Here is a 24,099-nt window from a genome sequence, read left to right as displayed (position 1 = left end):
TCCTGGTCCAAAGGGATGGCAAGGCTTATCAGCAGGTGGGGACCACACCTCTTTTACGTGTTGATCATATGCTTCAAGTAGACTACTGAATTTTTGTCTATAGCTAGTCATAGCATCAGATTGTTCACTGAAATTCTTGTAATCATTTAACCCAGGAGTGGAAGATTTAGAGATGCCAGTAGGCATTGGGCATACAAAAATTATTTCAAAAGGAATCAATCCATGTCTCCTATTTGGAGTTTTCTGGGTCTTTACAAGAACCAAGGGCAGAGTTTCTCTCCATTTAAGCCCAGTTTCTTGCCAGACTTTCCTTAAAGTCCTTTTGATGTCTGTAATTTTACATTCCCCTTGCCCTGATGACTGAGGATGATACGGGGAATGAAATTTCAATGAGTGCCCCAGAGTTTCTTCAAGCAAGTGCTTTACTTCTGCTGTAAATGAGCTCCTCGCTCTGATTCAATCTGTAAAGGAAGCCAGAACAAGGAATAGCTGCAGTTTTCCCTTTTGCTCATGTGCAGGCTCTAGTGAGAGCTATGATCCAGCAGCTTGGGTGATTTTACAGTGGGCAAGGAGCAAGCTTCGAGCATTTCATGTGGGGAAACTGTGGCATAACCAGCTGTTATGTTTCCCCAGAAACTCCATGTACAGGAGCCGTCACAAAACAGAAGTAAGTCTGGATTGTCTAAAATGGTGTCTGAGAGATCCTCTCATGGCTTTGAGACCATTTCTATGTTGCAGGGCAATCATGTGGGATGGAGTGGGGCTCTCCATCATCAGAGAGGGGTAATAACGTAGCTGGACTCAAAGTGTCACGACAATGTAAGATGATGGAAGGGTTAGTTAAGAGCACACTTACAGGTGGTGTGTGGATCTGTAGAGAGGTGTTGTGTCCTGTGAACTTGGAAAAGAGCAGACACAGCATGGGGAACATAGAGATGACTGGGAGAGCCTAATGTCAGAGTACTGGCTTTGTCAATCTGCGTAGCAGCTGTGGCCACCACGCATAAGCATGGGGCATACATGATGCCACAGGGTCTAGCTGGCATGAGAAATATGCTATAGGACATGTCTGAGAGGCAAAAGACTGTCCTAGAATGCGGGCAGCAGTTCCATTATTTTCATGGCAGTATAGATGAAAAGGTTTATCAAAATTCGGTAAGTCAAGAGCCGGGGGTGTGGACAAAGCTGATTTTAAGGCTTCACAGCTGTTTAGTGGCTCTGAAGGCCAGGGAATAGGCTGTGGGGTGATGTCTGGGAGAAGAGCACACAGAGGGTTAGCAAGGGCTGCAGAATCAGGAATCCGCTGGGGCAGTAACCAGCTGCCCCTAGATGTTTATATAGCTGTTTCTTCATTTTGGGGAGAAGGGTGGACAAAATGGACTCAAGGCATTTGGGGTGAGCTGTTGAGTGCCTTGACATGGCTCCTGTCCCGAGTAGGTCCCAGTCATCTGCACCCACTGAGGTTCAGATCTGGAGGCTTTATGGCCTCGAGCAGCTCGTGCCTTCATGAGAGTGAGGGGTCTGTAAGGGCTCCCTATTTACTCTGATTACAGAGTAGAAGGTCGTCCACACACTGAACAGGAGCAGAGCCTTGAGTGAGGGCTACAGAATCCAGGTGGGCTGTAGGATTGGGGACAATATGAGGGGGACTCGCAACATCCCTGAGATAGTTGAGTCCATGTTAATTCCCTCCCTTTAAGTATAAATGCAAGAAGAACTTGTGAGTTGGGGTGCAAAGGAATTGAAAAGAACGCTGAGCTGAGGTCAACTCCTGTCACCCAGGCTGTACCAGCAGGAATTGAGGTCAGGATGACAGGAATTACAAGACTTTATGTCTGAAGCCTAGAACAAATCTATAGACTTGGTTCCCATCTGAGTGAAACTTGCCTTCTTTTTTTCACTGGCAATTCTTGACGCAAATAATCCATAACCAATCTAGATATGAAAATTGGAGTGAGTTTATTATGAGCCAGCCCTGAGGAAGAGCTCAGAAGAGCCCTTTCACAAAGGAAGGGAACACTCCGAAGAAGTGGGGGTGTACAGAGTGGTTATATACTGTCAAAGAGTGTGCAGCACACGTGAATGGAACGTGCCTTTTCCAATAGCCATGAGATTGCTTTGCTGGCACAGCAATTCGGTGAACACAGCAGGTCTGTGGTTGCAAAGTGGGTGGTCACACGGTGAGCGCAGCAGGTCAGGGATCAATCCTGGGTGTAGGGAGAGATACTTATACTTATGGAAATACTGATGGACAAGTTGCATCCTTATCATTAAGGGCATTGTTCTTGTCTTTGGGATGTAAGCAGATTTACAGTCCATGCTCAACAGGCCACATCAGACTGTTTTAGAAAAAAAAAAAAAACAGGCTGAGTTAGTTTTAACCGAAATGGCTTCCTCATATACCCATATATCCTATTGTTTGTCATTTGTTTATCACAAGATTGGAGTGTTACAGGGGGAGGAAGTAAGAACTAGTCCACCCTGTTGCAGAAGGGGGTCTCTTATAGGTTCAGTTCCTCACTCTGTGTCTCTGCAGAGTGCGTATTGGACTTCTGATACACACAGTTCATTCTTTGTCTTAGTAATGTGCATGGTAACAATCCTGCCTCATTTGCATGTGTGGCCCAGAGACTAATGGGGACATCTTTTAAAGACTCATCATCTGGGCCCGGCCGGGTAGCGCAGTGGTTAAGTGCGCATGTTTCGCTTCTCGGCAGCCCAGGGTTCACCGGTTCGGATCCTGGGCGCGGACATGGCACTACTTGGCAAGCCATGCTGTGGTAGGTGTCCCACATATAAAGTAGAGGAAGATGGGCATGGATGTTAGCTCAGGGCCAGTCTTCCTCAGCAAAAAGCAGAGGATTGGCAGCAGATGTTAGCTCAGGGCTAATCTTCCTAAAAAAAAAAAAAAAGCTCATCCTCTTCAGAAGAATTTAAATCAGGATGAGTTTCTAGCAAGGAAAGTAGGAAACTTAGGGTTTGGTCTGAGGGCAGGGAGGTGAAAATGCCTTTGTCATTACAATTTCTAGTGGCATTAAATTCACATAACAAACCTCTGCCAAAAAGGTTTGCTGGTGAGCAGTGGGAGACTACAGAGGCAGGGTGAGTGTTAAGGGGCTGAAGCTGTTGGAGTGGCTGGGATCCGGGCCATGAAGTAGGTAGAGATAAACCCTCTGAAGGGATAGTAGAGAAAGTCATAGCGGTGTCGCTTAAAAAATCTGGTTCTCAATCCTCTATTTTAAGTTTACTGGTGGCTCAGGGGAGCAAGTGAGGATCGCCTCCCCTATTATTTAGGGGAAAATGCCCCTCAGGAGGAGAAAAATGAGACTCCTGGGAGTGCTGGGGCCAAGGGGTGGCATATTTTTTCAGCTTTCCCTTCTCTTAAGAGCAGGACATGGGGCTGGCCCCGAGGTAGGCAGCGGTTAAGTGTGCACGTTCTGCTTCTCAGCAGCCTGGGGTTCGCTGGTTCGGATCCTGGGTGCGGACATGGCACTGCTTGGCAAAAGCCATGCTGTGGTAGGCGTCCCATGTATAAAATAGAGGAAGATGAGCATAGATGATAGCTCAAGGCCAGTCTTCCTCAGCAAAAAGAGGAGGATTGGCAGTAGTTAGCTCAGGGCTAATCTTCCTCAAGAAAAAAAAAAAAAGAGGAGGACACTCTCTTCCCAATGCCCTGGCTTCCTGCGAGACCTGCAAGTGTCTGGAGGCGAATAGGGAGCCCTCTGAGTGGCTTCAGTTTCCTCTCACAGTCACAGTTTTGCTTCTCTAAAGATTCCAGTTGTAAAGTGAGAAGAGTTGCTCTTAATTCTTTGTTCTTTTGCTTTCCTGCTATTTATAAAATATTGTGTAGCAGCCTCCATTATTACACGTACTGGCTGCCCTGACCAACCAACCACATGATTTGGAATTTGTTTTTTGATATCAGGAAGAAAATTTCCTACTAAAGCAGAAATTGGGAGATTCATATGCTCTGGGGCTTCCGGGTTTAATGCACTGCGCCTTTGAAAAGTGTTCAACAAAGGCGTTTAGATGTTCCTCGTTATGAGTGCATAATTCAATTTTTTTCAACAATTAACTTTAGGAGGAAATGCCTCTAAAACTGTTCCTGCTAGTGACCGGCCTGGTGACTCATCTGTTAAGTTTTCATGTTCCACTTCGGCGGCCCAGGGTTCCTCAGTTCGGATCCTGGATGCAGACCTATGCACTGCTTGGCAAGCCATGCTGTGGTAGGCGTCCCATGTATAAAATAGAGGAAGATGGGCACGGATGTTGGCTCAGGGCCAGTCTTCCTCAGCCAAAAGAAAGAGAGGGAGATTGGCTGCAGATGTTAGCTCAGGGCTAATCTTCCTCCAAAAATAAATAAATCAATAAAAGAAAACTGTTCCTGTTAAACCTTGAGTGTCAGCCTCGAGCAGAGCCACTTCCTGGTCATTTGCAGGAGGGCCTGGGAGAGGGTCTGGCCCTCTATTTCCCCTGTGAGGGGGTTTCTTCCAGGGGACCCCCTGGCCTGTGTGATAACTACAGTGTAATCCTGGGCTGGAAGAACCCCCTTAGCAGCCAGCCACGATCTCCGTGGGTGGGGTTATGAACAGCCGCTGACCTTTCTAAGTCCTCTCTAAATTTAGTGGGATCTTCTGACCATGGAGGCAGGAGAGGTTTATAATTTCATAGACGGGCTGTGTCCAGGGGACATGAACTGTCTGCAGCAGAAGTCCAGGACACATCCACAGTGGACCCTGCACGGACTGCCTGACGCCGGCAGAGCCTGGTGACAGAGCCCTGGAAAGCAGGAGGACTTGGAAGGGGCAGCACACCAGCCTTCCTGCCTTTCCTGGCTGCTTCCACTGAATTCACTTCCTGGCTTCAGCATTTACACCAGTGACCTGTGTGCCCCTAGCTTGGGGGTCAGGCCTGAGGGCCCCCTGTGAGTCTTCTGAAGAGAGGGCAGTGAAGATGGGCAGCTGGATGCTGTCTGGAGAAGTTGGGGTTTTAGCATCTGAGGAAAGTGGCTGAGGAGCTAAGTCTTCAGAAGGAGAGTTGAAACCAGGGGCCCAGAGACCCACCAAATCTTCCAGAGGTTCAGGGACAGGGAGCTGGGGGTATAGGGGAGCATAGGAGGGCAGAGAAGGGGAATTTTCCTTAAATTTTCTCTTTAATCTTTGTTCTAAGCCTGACTTTGATTCTTTCACTTTTAGAGATTCCCTCAGCCTAGCCATTATATTTTTGGGCATTTTCTTTTCCATTTGATCTTCCCTTAAATACCAGTAAGACAGCTGCTTGTGATAAGAGCTTTCTAAAATATTTTTCAAATATAGAAGTTTTTCCAATTCAACAGATGGATCATCTGGCCGTTGAAGAGTGGGATCTCCATTTGTGTATTTATTCCACTAGGGATTCAATCGTGTGTGCCTTTTTAAGGAAATACTTGGAGGCAAGTTTCCCGGCTGAGAATTAATCTTTAACATGGATGCAGGAGGCATCCCTGGGGAGGGCACAGATGATGTAGCCCTCATGATCCAAAAAGTTCACTCCTCAAAATAAAGAGCTTCATTGCACAGTGGTAAGGATGGTGTGGTGAAAATGGTGTCTCCACTCTCCCTCCAGAGGATGAGATGCCTTCTGTCACAGACTCACTAATCAAACCAGCCACAACCATCCCTTAAGCCAAAGCCTAACCCAGAGCAAGGCCCTAACTCTCTTCACTTTTACAAAGCGTGACGGAGGTGAGGAAGCTGCAGAAGAAAAGAATGAAGCTAGCTGCAGTTGGTTCATGGGGTTTGAGGAAAGAAACCATCTCCATAACATAAAAGTGCAAAGTGAAGCAGCACGTGCTGATGCAGAAGGTGCAGCTAGTTCTCCAGAAGATCCAGCTGAGATCATTAATGAAGGTGGCTGCTCTAAACAACAGATGTTCAACATAGACAAAACAGCCTTATACTGGAAGAAGATGCCATCTCAGACTTTCGTCACTAGAGAGGAGAAGTCAACACCTGCCTTCAAAGCTTCAAAGGACAGGCTGACTCTCTTGTTAGGGGCTAATGCAGCTGGTGGCTTGAAGGTGAAGCCATTGCTCATTTACCATTCTGAAGACCCTAGGGCCCTTAAGAATGGTGCTGAATCTACTCTGCCTGTGCTCCATAAATGGAGCAAGAAAGCCTAGATGACAGCACATCTGTTTACAACATGGTTTACTGAATATTTTAAGCCCAATACTGAGACCTACTGATCAGAGAAAAGATTCCCTTCAAAATATTACTTCTTATTGAGAATGTACCTGGTCATCCAAGAGCTCTGATGGAGATGTACAATGAGATTAACGTTGTTTTCATGCTTCCTAACACAACATCCCTTCTGCAGGATCTGGGCAGTCATTTTGATCATGGATAAAGGAGTAATTTTGACTTTCAAATCTTCATATTTAAGAAATACATTTCCTAAGGCTCTAGCTCCCATAGACAGTGATTCCTCTGATGGATCTGGGCAAAGTAAAGTGGAAACCTTCTGGAAAGGATTCACCATTCTAGGCGCCATTAAGAACATTCATGGTTTATGGAAAGAGGTCAAAATATCAACATTAACAGCAGTTTGGAAGAAGTTGATTCTAACCCTCATGGATGACTTTGAGGGTTTAAAGACTTCAGTGGAGGAAGTACTTGCAGATGTGGTGGAAATAGCAAGAGAACTAGAATTAGATGTGGAGCCTGAAGATGTGACTGAATTGCTGCAATAGCATGATAAAACGTTAATGGATAAGGAGTTGCTTCTTATGGATGAGCAAAGAGGTTTCTTGAGATGGAATCTACTTCTGGTGAAGGTGCCATGAAGATTGTGAATATGACAACAAAGGATTTAGAATATTACATAAGCTTAGTTGATAAAGCAGTGGAAGGTTTTGAGAGGACTGACTCCAATTTTGAAAGAAGTTCTTTTCTTTTTTTTGTTAGTTCACTTATTTTTGGTTTTTATTTGTTTATTTATTTTGGTGAGGAAGATTGGCCCTGAGATAACATCAATTGCCATTCCTCCTCTTTTTGCTTGAGAGAGATTGTCGCTGAGCTAACATCTGTGCCAATCTCCCTCTATTTTGTATGTGGGATGCCACCACAGCGTGGCTTGATGAGCACTGTGTAGGTCCATGCCCAGGATCTGAACCCACCAACCCCGGGTTGCTGAAGCAGAGTATGCAAACTTAACCACTAGGCCACCAGGCCGGCCCCTGAAAGAAGTTCTACTGTGGCTAAAATGCTATCAAACAGCATCACGGGCTGCAGAGAAATTGTTTGTGAAAGGAAGAGTCTATCAATGTGGCAAATTTCATTGTTGGCTTATTTTAAAAATTGCCACAGCCACCCCAACCTTCAAGAACAGCCACCCTGATCAGTCAGCAGCCCTCAACATCGATGCAGACCCTCCCCCATCAAAAAGATCACAACTCGCCGAAGGGTCAGAGGATGGCTAACCTTTCTTAGCAATAAAGTATTTTAAATTATTGTATGTACATTCTTTTTTTAGGCATAATGCTACTGCACACTTAATAGAGTACAGTATAGTGTAAATAAAACTTTTTTTTTTTATTGGCACCTGGGCTAACAACTGTTGCCAATCTTTTTTTTTTTTTTTTCCTGCTTTATTTCCCCAAGCCCCTGCCCTGTACACAGTTGTATATCTTAGTTGCAGGTGCTTCTAGTTGTGGGATATGGGACGCCGCCTCAACGTGGCCTGATGAGCGGTGCCATGTCTGCGCCCAGGATCCAAACCCTGGGCCGCCACAGCGGAGCACACAAACTTAACCGCTCGGCCACAGAGCCAGCCCCTAAATAAAACTTTTATATGCACTGGGAAACCGAAGAAATCTTGTGACTCACTTTGTTGGAACAGTCATTTTATTGTGGTGTTATGCTTTTGAAACCACAATATTTCCAAGATCTGCCTGTAAAGTTTCAGCTCATAGATTGAGTTCTCTGATCCATTTTGAGTTAATTTTTGCATGTGGTGTGAGGTAGGAGTGTGAGTTTGTTCATTTGCATGTGGAGATCCAGCTGTTGCAGCACAGTGTGTTGAGAAGACTGCTGTTTCCCCCACTGAATAGTTTTGGCTCTCTTGTCAAAAATTAATTGGACATCAAGAGAATGAGGAGAAAAGGCATAGACTAGGAGAAAATATTTCTAAAAGATGTATCTGATAAAGGATTGTTATCCAAAGTATACAAAGAACTCTTAAAAATCAACAATAAGAAAACCAACAACCCAATTAAAAATGTACAAAATATCCAGACAGACACCTCACCAGACAAGATGCACAGTTGGCAAATAAGCCTATGAAAAGATGCTCCACATCCTCTGTCATTAGGGAATTGCAAACTAAAACAGCAATGAGATACTACTACCCACCTGTTAGAATGGCAAAAATCCAATATACTGACAACACCAAATGTTGTTGAAAATGTGGAGCAAGAGGAATGCTCCTTCATTGCTGGTGGGAATGCAATATGGTACAGCCATTTTGGAAGACACCTTGGCAGTTTCTTACAGAACTAAACATACTTTTACCATATGAATCAACAACCACACTCCTTGGTATTTACCCAAATGAGTTGAAAACTTATGTTCACACAAAAACCTGCACGTGGATGTTTACAGCAGCTTTATTCATAATTACTAAAACTTGGAAGCAACCAAGATGTCCTTCAGTAGGTGAATGGATAAACTCTTGTCCATCCAGACAAGAAATATTACTCGGCACTAAAAAGCAAGAAGCTATCAAGCCATGAAAAGACATAAGATGAGCTAAATGCGTATTACTAAGTGAAAAAGGCCAATCTGAAAAGGCTACATGCTGTGTGATTCGATTACAACTCTGTGACCTTCTGGAAAGTGAAAACTGTGGAGACAGAAGATAGTGGTTGCCGGGGGTTAGTGGGGAGGGAGGGATGAGTAGGTGAAGCACAGAGGATTTTTAGGGCTTACTGTAGTAGTGTGTACACGTCATTATACATTTGTCAAACCCATGGAATGTCCAACACCAAGAGTGAGCCCTAATGTAAACCATGGACTGTAGGTGATAATCTTGTGTCAATGCAGGTTCATCAGTTATAACAAATGTACCAATCTGGTGGGGGACGTTGATAGTGGGGGAGGCCGTGCCTGTGTAGGGACTGAGCAAATATAGGAACTCCACCTTCTACTCAATTTTCTTATAAACCTAAAACTGCTCTGAAAAATGAAGTCTTATTTTTTTAAAAAGCAATTAACCATAAATTTAGTCTTTCGTTAATTTTTTCCATGATGTTTTCAGCGCACAAGCCTTGCATTTCTTTTCTTAAACTTATTCTAAGTGTGTTTATACATACATTCATTCCTTTTGATGCTATTTAAGCATAATTGTTTTCTTAATTTCGATTCTGGATAGTTCATTGTAGGTGTATAGAAATACAATTGATTTTTGTATATTGATCTTGTGTCCTGCATCTTAACTGGACTTGTTTATTAGTTCTAATATTTTTTGTGTGGACTCTCGGGTTTTCTAACATAAGATCTTGTCATCTGTGGTTACAGATACTTTTACTCCTCCCTTTCCAATCTGGATTCCTTTTATTTCGTGTTCTCACCTAATTGCCATGACCAGAGCCCCCAGTAAAATGTTGGATACAAGTGGTGAGAGGACCTCCCGATGTTGTTACTGAGCAAAGGGAAAGCTTTCAGTCTCTCTCCACTGAGCACAGCAGCCGAGGGGTTTTCGTGGATGGTCTTCGTCAGTTTGAGGGTGGTCCCTTCTAGTCCAGATTTGTTGACTGTTTTTTCTGTGTCTGTTGAGAGGATCTGTGGTTTTTGTCCTTTATTCTATCTGTATGACATATTCCATTGATTCATTTTTCAGAAATCAGTCTGCTTTCAGTTAAGTCAATCTTGCATTCCTGGGATAAATCCTGCTTGGCCCTTTTTACATGTTGCTGGATTCACTTTGCTGGTACTCAGTTGAGCAATCGTGCATCTATATTCATAAAGATGTTGCTCTGTAGTTTTCTTTCCTTGTGATGTCTTTGTTGAGTTTGGTGTCAGGGTGCTCCTGGCTGTGTACGATGAGGTGGGAAGTGTTCTCTCTTCTTGCATTTTTGGTACTTTCTCTTCACTGCATCTCCATGTGTTGCTCAGTGTAACTGCCTTGCTCGCTGGGGTCCAGCACTTGGCCCAGCCATGTCCCTGGAAGTTTACAGTTTACTGCATCAACCACGCTTGGCCACAAGTATCCATTGGATGTTGGCCCCTGTGAAAGGGGTGTGGTGAGAGCCCCTCTCTGCATAGATGAAAAGTCTCTGAAACCCTGCACTCCAGCTCTCAGGTAGCCATCGGTCAGGCCTTGGGGGAGCTCCTGTTACACAACTGCCCAGACCTCTTGGTTGGAAATGCACTTTTCTGGGTTTCTGTGAAGGTGTTTCAGGACAAGGAACATCTGCTCATTTATGTTTAGGCCACACAGGAGCGAGGTGCGGGAGGGGTCACCCCTGCATGAAGTGGGAGCCCATCTGAGAAGCTCCTCAAGACAACGTCAGCCACATACCAGAAGGGAGCAAGGGGCTGGCTAAGGCAGAGTGCTCCAAGTGGCGCCATCTGGTCTGGGAGTCCACCACCCTGTCACCAGCCCCCTGAGCCAGACAGCCTGCAGGTGCCCCTAACGTCCTAGCCCACAAACCACATAGAAACCTGACACCATGGAGAGAGTTATGGGGGAAGAGGATGACTGTTTTGGTTTTGCTTTGGTTGGATGGATTGTCCTCATTTTTCTGTGAACAAGTTCATACCCTGTGACACCAGCCTTTCCACATTCAAAGGAGTGGGAAGAGCAGAAGGACACAGACCCCTCAGCTCCAGGAATAAATAAGCCTGAGGGGGTTTGTGATGGTCACATGGTGAGACACGTGATGTGTCTCTGTGATGCAGGGACTGGCATGGAGCAGATGCTCAGTCCACGACACCTCTCACAGATATCCACAAGTGGGAGCTGCTGTTACGGTCCCCCAGGGTCCTCCAGGCTTGACAGGTGCTCCTGGACTGGGAGGGGCTGCCATTGGGGTCTGAGGGGCCCTAGGGGTGCCCCAAGCTGGAGGGCTGGAGGTCATCCCCAGGGGTCTGCTTGCCTCCTTTCAGGACACTCTGTAGCTGGCAGCTCAGAACAGCCAGCACGAGCTCTGCCAATTCACAGAACACTCCCCACAGCCGGGCGCTCCCTCATCAGTGGGTGAGGGTGGCTTACTGCCATCCCATTGTGCCAGAGGTCAGGGACTGCCCAGGGCCTCTCAGCCACATTCAGACCCTCATCTTACCAGCGTCTTGCCTGAGTCCCACAGCCCCCACACCTCCCAGGGTCGAGGGGCCTGAATGGTGCCCAGCTGGTGGAGTCCGTGTGTTGGGATGAGGAATCAAGGAAGACGTCTGCAGCAGTGGACGAAGAGTGGGCTCCAGACCCCACCCAGACCTGGACCTTAGCCTCCACAGGACTGCCAAGACCACCCTGGTGACCTGGACTAGTCACTTACCTGGTGGCCTGGATTTCCTCATCTGTGAACCGGACACAGTATTACAGCTTAACCAGAACCTGGGGAAGCACTGGTGTTGGCTGCGTGAGGTGTGGGTATGGTGGACTGAGTGCGTGTGTCACCATGACAAAAGGCCAAGCGCTACATCCAGTGCCTTGGGGTTAGGGCAAACCCTCTGGAGCAGAGGGACTGTAGCGGTGACAGCAAGTGAGTCGCAGCAAGTCCTAGGGGGATGGACTCAGGCGAGAGAAAAGGTGAAGCATCTGGTACCAGGGAGCAGTGGCACCACAGACCTGGCTCTGGAGGCATGGCCAGGCACAGAGGGGGGCTCAGGTCCCAGGGCAGCCACCCTCCAGGCGGGTTGAGTTGATACACCTGCCTGCTGGACCGTGGATGCGGGATGAATGCCTCTGAGGCCAGGTGGCTGCCTGGTCTGCGGCAAGGGCCACAGAGTTGCTCCTGTTCCAGGCCCTGGAGGCCTGGCCCAGTTCCCAGGAAGCTTCGGGTTTCCACCCTGCTCTGGAATCCCAGACCACTGGAGTGGTTCCTAGCCAGGCTCTCTGGGACTGCCCCTCCCCACCCTCAGAGCGCCTCCCAAACACACCTGGAACCAGACTCCCTCCCTTGCCCTGGAGGCATGCCAAAGAGTTCCCCACACTTCCCTGTGGCCTCCTGCCTACCCTGCTGCCAGGCCCTGAGCCTGCCTCAGTCAGCCCTGCAGCTGCCAGTGGTTCCAGGCTTGGGTCCCCAGGGCAGGGTCAGAGCAAGGACTGAAGGCTGGTCAGGACCCAGGGCAGACTGTCACTCCCCTCTCACCCTCGTAGGTGCCAGCAGCTGGCTTGGTGCTCCTCTCGGCTGCCAACCATGGCCCCGGGGCTGCCCAGCACTGCCAGTGTGGCGCGCTTTTGCCAGAAGCTGAACCGGCTGAAGACACTGGAGGAGCCCACCACAGAGACGTCGCTGCGGCGCCACCTGACCACGCTGGACCTGATCCTGCTGGGTGTGGGTGCTACGGTGGGCTTGGGCCTGTACATGCTCACTGGCACCGTGGCCAAGGAGATGGCCGGCCCGGCAGTGCTCGTGTCCTTTGGCGTGGCTGCCATAGCCTCCTTGCTGGCAGCCCTATGCTACGCAGAGTTGGCAGCACGTGTGCCACGCAAGGGCTCTTCCTACCTGTTCACCTATGTGTTCATGGGTGAGCTGTGGGCCTTCCTCGTTGGCTGGATACTGCTCATCCAGTGTATCGTTGGGGCCGCTGCCATGGCCCGCTTCTGGAGCAGCTACCTAGATGCCATCTTCAGCCGCAGCATCAGCAGCTTCACCAAGGCCCATGTGGGCACCTGGCAGGTGCCCTACCTGGCCCAGTACCCAGACTTCCTGGCTGCTGGCATCCTGCTTTTGGCCTCTGCATTTGTGTCCTGTGGAGGTCGTGTCTCTTCCTGGCTCAGCCACACCTTCCTTGCTATCAGCCTGGCCATCATCCTCTTCATCATCATCCTGGGGTTTGTCCTGGCCCACCCGCACAACTGGAGCGCTGAGGAGGGCGGCTTTGCACCCTTTGGTTTCTCTGGCATCATGGCTGGCGCCGCCACCTGCATCTATGGCTTTGTGGGCTTTGTTGCTGTTGCTGTCTCTAGCGAGGAGGCCCGGAACCCAAAGCGATCTGTGCCTATGGCCCTCGCCATCTCGGTTACCCTGGTGGCTGCTGCCAACATCCTTGCCTCAACTGTGCTCACCCTCATGGTGCCCTGGCACAGCCTGGACCCTGACTGGGCACTTCCTGATGCCTTCCACCAGCGGGGCTATAGCTGGGCAGCCTTCATTGTGGTGGCTGGTGCAATCTGCGGTAAGTGGCCCTTCCAGACAATGAGGGAGGGAACAGGGTGGTGGGGCCCTGCCCTAAGCCTCCAGGGCACACATCTCCAACTGGGCCTGTGCTCCCAGTTGCATCCTGGGCCCAGGAAGGTGCTAATGATTAGACTCTCCACCCGGGCTTGTTGTGAAGGACCTATTCACTGTCCCTCCCAGTTGACACAGAATGTCAGTTCTGAGCATGTGCTTCCAGATCCTTCCAGGCAGAGGGACTCAGCCCTCATCAGATTCTCCAGTGGGTCTGTCACCTAAACTGGGGTGTCCCATTCCTGGGTGGTGAGGGGGAACAATCCAGCACCCCACATGCACTCAGGCTCACTCTGAGAGCCCAGGCAAACTCATGCCCGTGTTCCCAAGGAGCCACCCATACCCTGGCCCCAAGCAGTGTCCCCTGGTGGGCCTGTCCACCATGCTGACGTCTCTCCCACCCTCTGTCACAGCCATGAACACTGTCCTGCTCAGGTACATCTTTTTCTTGCCACATATCATCTCTGCCATGGCTGCCGATGGGCTCTTCTTCCAGGTGTTTGCCCATGTGTACTCCCGGATGCAGGTGCCCGTGGTGGGCATCCTGGTGTTCGGGTTCCTCATGGCTTTCCTGGCTCTGCTGGTCGAACTTGAGGCACTAGTGCAGTTCCGCTGCATCTGTGCACTGCTGACCTACACCTTCGTGGCCACCAGCATTATCATGCTACGCTTCCGAAAGTCCCTGCCATCCAGTTCTCAGGACCCAGGCAGCCCTCTGGGCACCGAGCAGACCTCAGCCCCTGAGCCCGGGCAGCTGCGACCAGCCCTGAGGCCCTACCTCCGCTTTCTGGATGGGTGCAGGCCTGGAGCCGCTGTGGCTTGGGCCCTCGGTGTCCTGGTGTCCTCGGCCATCACCCTGGACTGCGTGCTGGTCTTTGGGGACTCGGTCCTGCACCTCCCGCCCTGGGGCTACACCCTGCTGCTCCTGCTCAGCTCCGCCACGTTTCTGCTCAGTCTCCTCGTCCTGGGGGCCCACCAGCAGCAGCACCGCCAGGACACCTTTCAGGTACTTCCTCCAGCCAGCACCCACCGCGCTCAGCCCAGCCAGCTCCCTTTGCACCTTCCTCCTCTGCCGTGGCAGGATGCACCAGGGCCACAGGGCAGGGAGGCCAGTACCCCACACCCCACTCTCTGCATGGCCGGTGGGCCCTTGTCTCTGGAATCTCCAGAGGCAGAGGAAGGCTCTGTGGACTCCAGAGAAATCAGGCCGTGGGCCAGCATCCCTTCCCTGCAGCCCAGCCCAGCCCTTGTCCCCTCAGGTTCCCATGGTGCCCCTGACTCCCGCCCTGAGCATCCTCCTCAACATCTTCCTCATGCTGCAGCTGAGCTACGTGGCCTGGCTGAGCTTCTCCATCTGGCTGCTGATTGGTGAGTGGGGGCCAGGCCGGGACCCCGTGGGGGCTACAGGAAGAGGGCAAGCAGGGTGGCAGTGCTGGGACCTGCCCCTCAGGCTTTTGTCGCCCCTACAGGAATCACGGTGTATTTTGGCTACGGCATCAGGCAGAGCAAGGAGAACCAGCGGGCACGGCTAGGGTTGACGGCCACACGTGGCAACCTGGAAGAGATGGTGCCAGCCGCGCAAACCCCCAGCCAGGCACCGGCCCAGGAGCCCGGCTCCATGGAGCAGCCTGCCAGTCCATGAGGACCACGGGGGGCCTGCTTACTGTCCCCCACATTCTTTGGAGGCCGGAGGGGCTGGCAGCCCCTCTATCCGGGGCAGCTCAGGTGTGTAGGTCTTCCCATGCCTGGGGGTCCCTCAGGACCTCAGCCCAGGTGCTGAGCTTCGAGTCTTTGGGAGTGGGCCATGGCCAGCGCTGGTGTGGTGGACTGTGCCCAGTGCCATCCAGTGTATGACCAAGTCCAGCTACCCGGGCAGGTGGAGTAGTGCGGGCAGGGAAGAAGCTTGAGTCCCGAGGACCCACAGTAATAACTGCTTGGCTCACAGTGTGGCCTACTGTGGTGTTCTTTGTGGCACTGTCCTCATCTGTTCCAGGGACCAAATGCTTGTCCCCAGAAAACAACATTGATGCTGAGGTTCTAGAAGTGGGTGGCCCCAGCCCTGAGTCAGGGTCACGGCCTAGCCTGGGTCCTGGAGTCCTGCACTCAGGCAAGTGCGCTCTGCCCAGCTCAGAGGGGAGCTACACATACCAGGCACAGAGGGGTCCATAAAGGATGAGGCCAGGCACCTCCCAGCCTCCCCACATGTCCCCTCAGGGGCAGATCGAGAGAAAAGAGCCTGGACCCCATTGAGGCAGCCTGGAAAGGGCGGTGGAGTTCTGGGGATCCCTTGGTTTCCCAGTGCTCTCAGAGAGCAGGGCATGTCCTGAGGCCTGCCCCAGATGGAGAGGCCCCCCTGCCCAGTCACATGTGTCTGTCAGGCACAGGCTCACATGTCGCACACGGTCCCCAGGCCGTGCACACACAGTCCCCTGGCCGTGCACCCACGTGCAGACTGAGGCAGCAGCTCTTTCCCAGCCCAGGGCTGCTCACAGCTTCCAGCTGCTTCTCTCACTGCCGCCCCCTCAGGGCTTTGTGACAAAGGCTCAGGGTGGGACAGGTGCGTGCACAAGCACCTGGGCCTACTCCAGGGACCTTCAGCCCACCTCTGATGGTGGGACCCCATCTTGGGGGTCCCTAGGCCTACCCTGCACACCGCGGTCTCCCCAAGGCTGTGCTCTGTCTATCATAGACACCACCACTTCCCCGTTCTTGCCTGTGAGGACCACACAGGAAGCCACTGGCTTTGGCATCTTTATTCCTCAACTCTCTGCAGCCTTAACATCACTTTCTCTGGGCCCCAAGGACACAAGGACACGCGACCCCGCTCCAATAACCAGGCCTCAGGGCCGTGATCTCTCACCCTGGCCCTTCTGAACCCGCCTCCCATGGACACTGTCCTGGGGGTGAGAGGCAGCAGGGACCTCAAGGCTTTGCTGAGGCTCCAGATGCCAGATGATTCCAGATGCTGCCCAGCCTGAGCCCCAGGCCTCCCCTCCCTAGCTTGGCCCATGTCATTCCACGAGCAAGCTGCCAGCATGGCCCTGCTCACCAGGGACCCATGAGAAGGCAGCCCCTTGTCTCCCTGGAGTAGGTACCCCAAATCTTTACCCTGCCTGGGACCCAGAGAGGGCTTGGCTCCTGCAGCCCCATCCCTCCCCTCCTGAGCGTGGGCCCAGGACATGGGAAAATTCTCCAGCAGGCAGGATTCAGGCCCCAGGAGGATTCCAAACCCTGAACCAGGCCAGCCTGCTGGGGCCTCCTTGTCCTCTGTTAGGGACATTCTCTCCAGCCCCTGGTCTCCACCTGGGGTCTTGGTCAAAGCATGGTCCTCATGCATTTGCCTCTGGTGTGGTGTGCAGCTGCCCAGACAAGTTCTTGGGTGTGACCTTGGGCAGCAGTGACATATGTGTCCAGATGTACAGCCTCCCCACCGCATGGCTCCCAGGAGCCCAGTGAGCAGGTTGCAGGGTGTTGTGCTGGGGGTACTAAAGAGACATATAGAAGGCCCCAAAGGACCCCATGCCCACCAACAACCCCTCTACCCACCTCTCCATCCCAGCCCTCCACAGCCCAAGGGCTGCCACAAGGAAGGGGTTGGTGCTCATCAGCTGAGAAGGTATGGGCCCAAGGGGGTCCTGTGCCCTTGCCTGGGGTCCTAGAGAGTCGGACCATCTGCCGACTACAGTCCTCATTCCGTGGATGAGGCCCAGAGCTGGGAGGAGCCCTGCCCTAGGAACCCAGTACAGAGCAGCTGTGACATCTCTTGTCAGGCTGCCTTCTCCCTTGCCTGGGACTCTGGCTGTGCCGAGCCCAGTGTGGGACAGCTGAGAGGGCAGGGTCTCTCCCTGTGTTGGGGCTGCCGGCAGGAGGAGGAGGGCTGGGAGCCAGGCAGGGCCAGAGGCTACCCTGCCAGTGTGGTGGACAGCTGGAGAGCAGGGAGCTGCTGGGAACACTGGAGATGGAGCCTGGGAGAGCGTCTCCAGCCCCAGCCCAAGCCGGAGCCCCACTGGACCAGGGCCCTGCTCTGTGGTCCCCAAGCAGCACCTGCCGAGGCAGGCGGGGGAGGGACAGTCTGCCTTGTAGCCAAATGGTGGAATATTCCTCCCACCCACTGCCCTGGTCCTGCAAGGGCTTCATGCCTGAGTCCCCTAGGTTGTGCTCCCACCATTTTCTGTTCCCAGCCCGAAATAGCAGAGAAAGGCTGTGGGCCTCAGGAATGAGCCAGCGAGTGGTGTAAGGGCCACTCTGGTAACAGTGTCCAGCTCCCAGCAGTAGCAGTGGGGTCCAGTGCGGGGCCCCCTTTAAGGCACCCAGGCAGCCAGATGTGGGGGTGGGGAAGCTGCCTTTCTGCTCAGGGCTGGCAGTTCCCTTCGGGGCCTTTACCTGCAGATGAGGACAGCAGGGCGGGGCTTCAGCCACCATCCTCCAAAGTATAGACTAGTGTCCAGGCAGGCCCGCAGCCCCCTCCTCATGCTTGGTCCTCATAGAAATGGGCTTCTCCATCCACGCACAACAGCAGCAGGTCACAAAGGAGGTGATCTGGGAGAGGCAGGGCAGACCCATGGCCTGGCCCCCAACCTACCATCCCGTTGCCTCCCAAGCCCTCACCCCAAGACTCACTGTCACCCCAGGGATTGCAGGGGTCGGGGGGCATGTGCTTACCAGCAGCCAAGGGGAGCCATGTTGGCCAGACTCACCACACGCAGCTGAGCGGCTCCAGTGCACAGAGTGATGGTTGTGGGGATGAGCCCAAACTTCCCTGCCTGGGAGAGACCTGAGCTGAGTCTCTGCCTGTGGCTGTCACACCCTCCCGCTGTCCAACCCCACCCGGCCCAGACTGGCCCCTACCTGCCCAGTGACGAGGATGTGGAAGCAGATCCTGTAGAGCTGAGCAGGCTCCGGGCCTCCACACCTGAGGCCTCCACGCCTGAGGCTTCCCCGCAGTGAGCGGCTGTCCTGGGGCAGGAGAGAGTCTAGTGTCTGCTCTGCCCACTCCTGGGTGGCCTGGCCCTTACAGGCCTCTGCCTTAGTCATCCATTGACTCCACTCCCAGCCTGAGTCATGGGTCTGAGCCTTTTGTCATTGCTGGGGACATAGGGGACAATGAAGGTGAACCTGCCTTTGAGAAGCTCTCTGCTGAGTTGAGGGCGGAAAGGTCCCTAAAGAGACACTGGAAGTGGGGTTGGGGGAGGTGGGGCAGGCCTGGGGCTGTGAGCCGGGGAAGACTTCCTGCCGGGAGCCCCTCACACTGGATTCCCAGGGCTCAGGAAGGGGCTCCAGGCAGAGATGGAGGGCGGGGAGAGCACAGAGGGGAGGGGAGCAGGGCATGGGCAGGTCCAGCCCCACAGGGTTGGGGAGGCCAGCAAAGCCAGGCTAGGCAGAGCTCAGAGGGAAGTGTCATGGGCGTCACCTCCAGGCCTGATGGCTGTGTGCACATATGTGTGAGGGTGACGAGGTGACTTGAGGAAGTAGAAGGATGGGGGTTCTGCTTGGGAGACTCAGAGACATGACAATACATGCAGTGCAAGGTCCTTGAGTACATCCTGGATCAGAAAATAAAATTTAGAACTATTATTGTCACAGCTGGGGAAATTTAAATATTAGACTTCTTCTGCCAACGTTAAATTTCCTGAGTGTGACAAGAGGACGGTGGTCACCTGGGGAAGGTCCTGTTTCTCAGGACAGCATTGAGAGGGGTGAATCTCCAGATATCTGCCACTTGCTTTCCAGTGGTTTCCTGTGAAATCTAAATAGATCTGGCTCATTCTGGTGAAACCGGCAAAGAGGCGTTGATCATTAAGTAGCTAGGAACCAAAGGCGGGTTTTTTGTTTGTTTTTTTCTACTTTATCTCCTCACCCCCACCCCCACACCCACCCCACTACATAGTTGTATATCTTAGTTGCAGGTCCTTCTAATTGTGGGATGTGGCACGCTGCCTCAATGTGGCCTGACGGGCGGTGCCATGTCCGCGCCTAGGATCCGAACCCTGGGCTGCCGCAGCAGAGCCCACGAACTTAACCACTCGGCCACGGAGCTGGCCCCCAAAGGTTTTTTAACTTTTTGCAATTACTGATTATAGCTTTTAGCTGTTTAACCCACCCATTGTTAACTGCTGTTTAGGCGATAAGCTAGCTGACTCCCACTAGGTTCCTATACTTTAACATCTCCCTGGAGCCTGGGTACCATGGTAATGGGCTTGTGAGCTGTTCTTCAGCAATTAGAACCCCTTTGTCCACTCAATCCAGGTTGAGACCACCAACTCATCACCTGGGCCCATGCAGATGTCTGATAGGCGACCTTTTGACATCAAGAAGCTGAAGACTCCACCTTCAGATTAGGCTCATGCTGCCATTTTGTGAGCATGCGTCCTCTAAAGAGGCATGGAGTCTGACCACGCTTGCACAGATCATCAATTACGTCTCCTCACCTCCAATCACCTGTCTCCACATTTCAGACCACCTTCCCCCCATCCTATAAATATCACCGAGCCCCTCTTTTCAAGGAAGCGGGTTTGAGACTCCTGCTCTCGCTTCCTTGCATGGCTGCTTTGCCATTGAACTCTCCTGCAATTGCCTTGTCTCCATGTTCGGCTTTCTGGGCGGTGAGCAGAAATGAACGTGCTGCTGTAACAATTTGGCAAGCCAGCCAGGAGCTAAGTCCAGACGGACCTTTTGGCCCGAGATTCGTCAGCCCCTTGCCAGTGTGGAGAACCCGTGGATGAGTCCAGCAGCTGCCTGGAGCATTTCTCCTGAGACTTCTAGGATTTTTTCCTGGCTTGGCACTACCAACTCCTTTGCACATATTCTCACTTTTCAGTAAAGAGATGGTTTCTTGGTTTGGAAAATGTGTTTTTGGTGAGTAACTTTGGTACAAATGATCGGATTAGTATTTCTTCTTCCTTTGGTCTGACTTCAAAAAAGGAAGCCTTGTTTTGGCAGGAGACACCCTCTATGACTTCCGACAAAGGAAGCCTTGGTCCGGCCTTCATTATGAGGATCTCGGTTTGGGGGATGCTCCATATTAAGGAAGAATTAGGGGAGCCAGTCACAGAAGTCCTCCTGGCTTGGCTTGGCTTCAGTTCTAGCTGTGATATACATATACTTTGACCAGCCGTGTCTAAGTTCCAAAACAATGGATAATGCTAATTTCATTCCCACCTGCAGCCCAGGCTGCTTTCTTCAGAATTGGGCAGCTTTCAGTTATGAGTCCAGGAAAAAGAAAAAGATGATATTTTTCCATAACACCATGTGGCCACAATCAGAGAGCTCTTTCAATGTCTAGTCTTAAGAACTTAAGCAAATTTGGAATCTCAGCCTCCTCTCATTGTCTTTCAGATGCTAATCAAAGCCCCCGCACTCAGCCCCTACCCCAGGAGCTCTCCTCTGCCTGGTTTCACAGAGTCTGTGCTCCACTCCAGGGAGCTCTCTGCTTTTGGGGCACCTAAGTGACTCCAGGTTGGCCCCTCACTCAGTCGTTTGACTGACAGTCTGGAATCCTGTTTTGTCTCCTGTCAAGAACTTGAGTATCCTAGGTGCCTGCTGAGTCAGCTATGGGGACAGGAGATCTGTAAACTATCCCATAAACTGTCTTGCCTGGGGACTGTTGTTTGTGTGACCCTTATCTGGATAACCTTTGGGAAGAGGCCATGAGGATGAGGCCTCATCCTCTCTCCCTTGTCTGTCTCATTCATCACCTGTTTTCACCAAGTCGAGGTTAAGTTCAGGCTGGACCTGAACAGAACCTAGACCTGTAAGCTTGGAACTTGAAAAACTTTTTGCCAGGGACTTAACTCTCAACCCTAGCCTTGGAACCCACCCCAGCCTGCTCCAGCCCTTTGCGTCTTGCCTCCCTGGCTTGCCTTGTGCTGGCTCAGGTACTAAGCACCTGGGCTGAATGGGACTTGACTAAATCTTATAACTATGTTGATACCTGCAGTCAAGCTCTGCACCCTTCTCCAGCCCGCTGTCAGTCAGACGCTGATGGTGCTTTGCCACCCTGGGCGATGCCCCCAAGAATCCCGAGAGACTCACCCCTTGGGTACATTTTAACTAATTGGAAACACTTTAAAGTGGATGAGTTATTCCCCCAGAAACTCCTTCTTGGAGGAGAGTCGAGTGGTTGCTCTGTGCCTTTATGATGCAGTTGGACAAGTACATCAACCTATGATGTCATGTGAGTTACAACCCAGCTTCTGAGAAATCAAGAGCAATTATCCTTAGAAAATCCTTCAAGACTGGAAGTGCAGCTCTAGAGGCAGCTCATATTCCACCCGTTCTTTTATCTTAAAAAGGATTATCATCTGCCTCTCCAGGAACTGTTATCTATCCCATCACTAATTCCTAGGACTGAAGGAAAAAAAGGGAAAAAAACGGCCATAAGAGTGCCCTTGCCAAAATCTAGCTGCTTGGAAGTCTTCTCCACAAATGTTAGTAAAAAGCCTAAAAATTTGGATTCATAACTAAGACTTGTTTTACTGTACCTGATTCATAGCAGTAATTTTTAAACAATAGCTGGGGAGACTCAGTGTATATGTGTCTATATGTATGTTGGATATGTGTGATATTTTTATTGCTGAATGGTATGGCCAAAAATTAAGAGCTCAGTTCAATTTGCTTAAAGTAAGCACTTACCTAAATGTTTGTTTTTTTGTTTGTTTTATTTTGTTTTTTTTATTTTGTTTAACCTAAATTATTTCTTTTTTTAAAAAAATATTTTATTTTTTCCTTTTTCTCTCCAAAGCCCCCCAGTACATATTGTATATTCTTAGTTGTGGGTCCTTCTAGTTGTGGCATGTGGGACACCGCCTCACCATGGCTTGATGAGCCATGCCATGTCTGCGCCCAGGATTTGAACTGGCAAAACACTGGGCTGCTGCAGTGGAGCATGTGAACTTAACCACTCGGCCACGGGGCTGGCCCCTAACGTAAATTTTTTCTAAATGTAAAAGAAACTAACCCAAATGCATTGTAAATTAACATGATATAAATTAATCTGTAGTAAATAAAAGCTTATTTAAATGTATTGGTTTGATTAAAATGGACATGTCCTCAGAGTATCAGCATTGGATAAGGTGCAGACGTACAGCCTGGGTTTACTAGTCAAATAAACCCATGTTACTCCTGTTACAAACTTGTCAGCAAAATAATAGCTCAGAATGATAACTGATTTTGTCTAATGTCTCATGAAGTTCTGTAGGCAATGTAAATAGTTATTGGGAATGAGTAAACTAAATAGATGTGAAAAAGATAAAAGTACTGAGTGAATTTTTTTAAACAATAATTATGCATTATGGAATATGTATTTAAAATAAATTCCAAAATTTTTCTGGTAACTTGAAACTTTGAAGTTTTGCTAGGTGAAATTGAATGATAAAAAACTCGCTGAATATCTGGGTCATTTTCCAAATAAGACAAAATACTGAAACATTATCATTAGACATCTCCAGGTTTATCTACTTTTGGCTTCTTATTACAAAGAAACTAAAAGATGTTTGGGTATATTAGTAAACATGTCTTGTATTTTATTAAAAGATTGTACTATGAAGTAACATGTTTTTAGAAATTATAAAAGGTATTTATAAATTTGCCAAACCACAGAATGCTAATGTAAAAAACAGTTCATAATTGCTTAGTTTTTAGTTTTCACTAAGGTCTGTAAGGGTTGAAAATTCTAATTAGTATGTGTAATTAAAGCTACTAAAAATTAATAAGGAAAAAAGGTTGGTATTCAAGGAAAGTAAGATGTAAGTTTTCAGTAAAGAAGGTATAAAGAATGGAAATGTTTTTATTTGTGGTGTTAAGAAAGATAAATTTTTCCTAAAGTACTAGAAGGGAAAAAGAGAAGGAAGCATGGGACAAATTCTGAATGTAAAAAGAAAGTTACAGAAGGTTTGTGAAAGAGAAATTCTGAAAAGAGCTTTATGCCTGGTCAAGCTGGCTAAGATTAAAGTAAATCCAATTAAGTAATTGGGTTTTAATGTCAAAAATGAGCTGGTGCAAAAATAAAAATTTGGTTTTCTTTCTCAAAAGGATAATTTTCTTGAACTTTTGGCCTGCTCTTGATAAAGAGGTTATAAAAGGTTTTTCTTTACTTCTGAGTAAGTCTATCTAAAAGACAGAAAATCTATGTTTTGTTAAAATAATTTCCTATGTTCAGAAATATTGAGGTCTTTCTATTAAGATTTTTTGACTGTTTTAACTGCGTTTGCCCTTGGCTGTTTCTGTTGTCACTTTGACTGAATAGAGTGAGTGTTTCCTATTTGACCAAGTGTTTTAAAACTTTTTATATTTTAACAAGCTCCTCCAACCCCAAATATTAAAATCCTGAATAAACGCTCTCTTTTGACCTGGAAGAAGGAAGAAAATTTCTCTAAGGATTTTCTGAGATTTCTCAAAGAGACTTCCTATGAGGAGGAAGATAATAAACTGGGCTTATTTGGTTTGTTAAATTACATGGGAAGCATTGTCAAGTCAGGATGAACCTTCTGTGGTGGTTTTCTGGGTAAATGTAATTGATATAAATGTTTTAGAAATTATATAACATTCCTAAAGTTCTGATCTATCCTGGTTTTCAGCCATAATTCTAGTTATTATCTTGAAGTGTTGTATGTCACAGAAGTAGGCAAGTTTCTTTGTCAATTGTCCTTTTGAGTCTTTTGTCTTTTGCA

At 49.6% G+C, this 24,099-nt stretch overlaps 1 protein-coding gene across 4 annotated transcripts in view; it reads left to right on the top strand.

The window, feature by feature from the left end:
• LOC124226910 (cationic amino acid transporter 4-like) overlaps positions 1-22,162 on the top strand; it is a 30,290-nt gene extending 8,128 nt beyond the window's left edge. Inside the window, exons 2-6 of one of the 4 annotated variants that reach the window (XM_046640722.1) lie at positions 12,358-13,379; positions 13,846-14,438; positions 14,692-14,800; positions 14,883-15,157; positions 19,679-22,162. In XM_046640722.1, the coding sequence (XP_046496678.1) occupies positions 12,398-13,379; positions 13,846-14,438; positions 14,692-14,800; positions 14,883-15,157; positions 19,679-19,771 (2,052 nt within the window). In that variant the 5' untranslated portion in view covers positions 12,358-12,397 and the 3' untranslated portion in view covers positions 19,772-22,162. Of the gene's footprint in view, positions 1-12,357; positions 13,380-13,845; positions 14,439-14,691; positions 14,801-14,882; positions 19,280-19,678 lie in introns of those variants that run through there. The other 3 variants (XM_046640723.1, XM_046640724.1, XM_046640721.1) reach the window with 3 other exon arrangements.
• Positions 22,163-24,099: the final 1,937 nt, after the last annotated feature.

Source organism: Equus quagga, chromosome 15, assembly GCF_021613505.1.
Source record: "Equus quagga isolate Etosha38 chromosome 15, UCLA_HA_Equagga_1.0, whole genome shotgun sequence".
NCBI lineage: Eukaryota > Metazoa > Chordata > Mammalia > Perissodactyla > Equidae > Equus > Equus quagga.
This window is presented reverse-complemented; position numbering and strand designations above follow the sequence as displayed.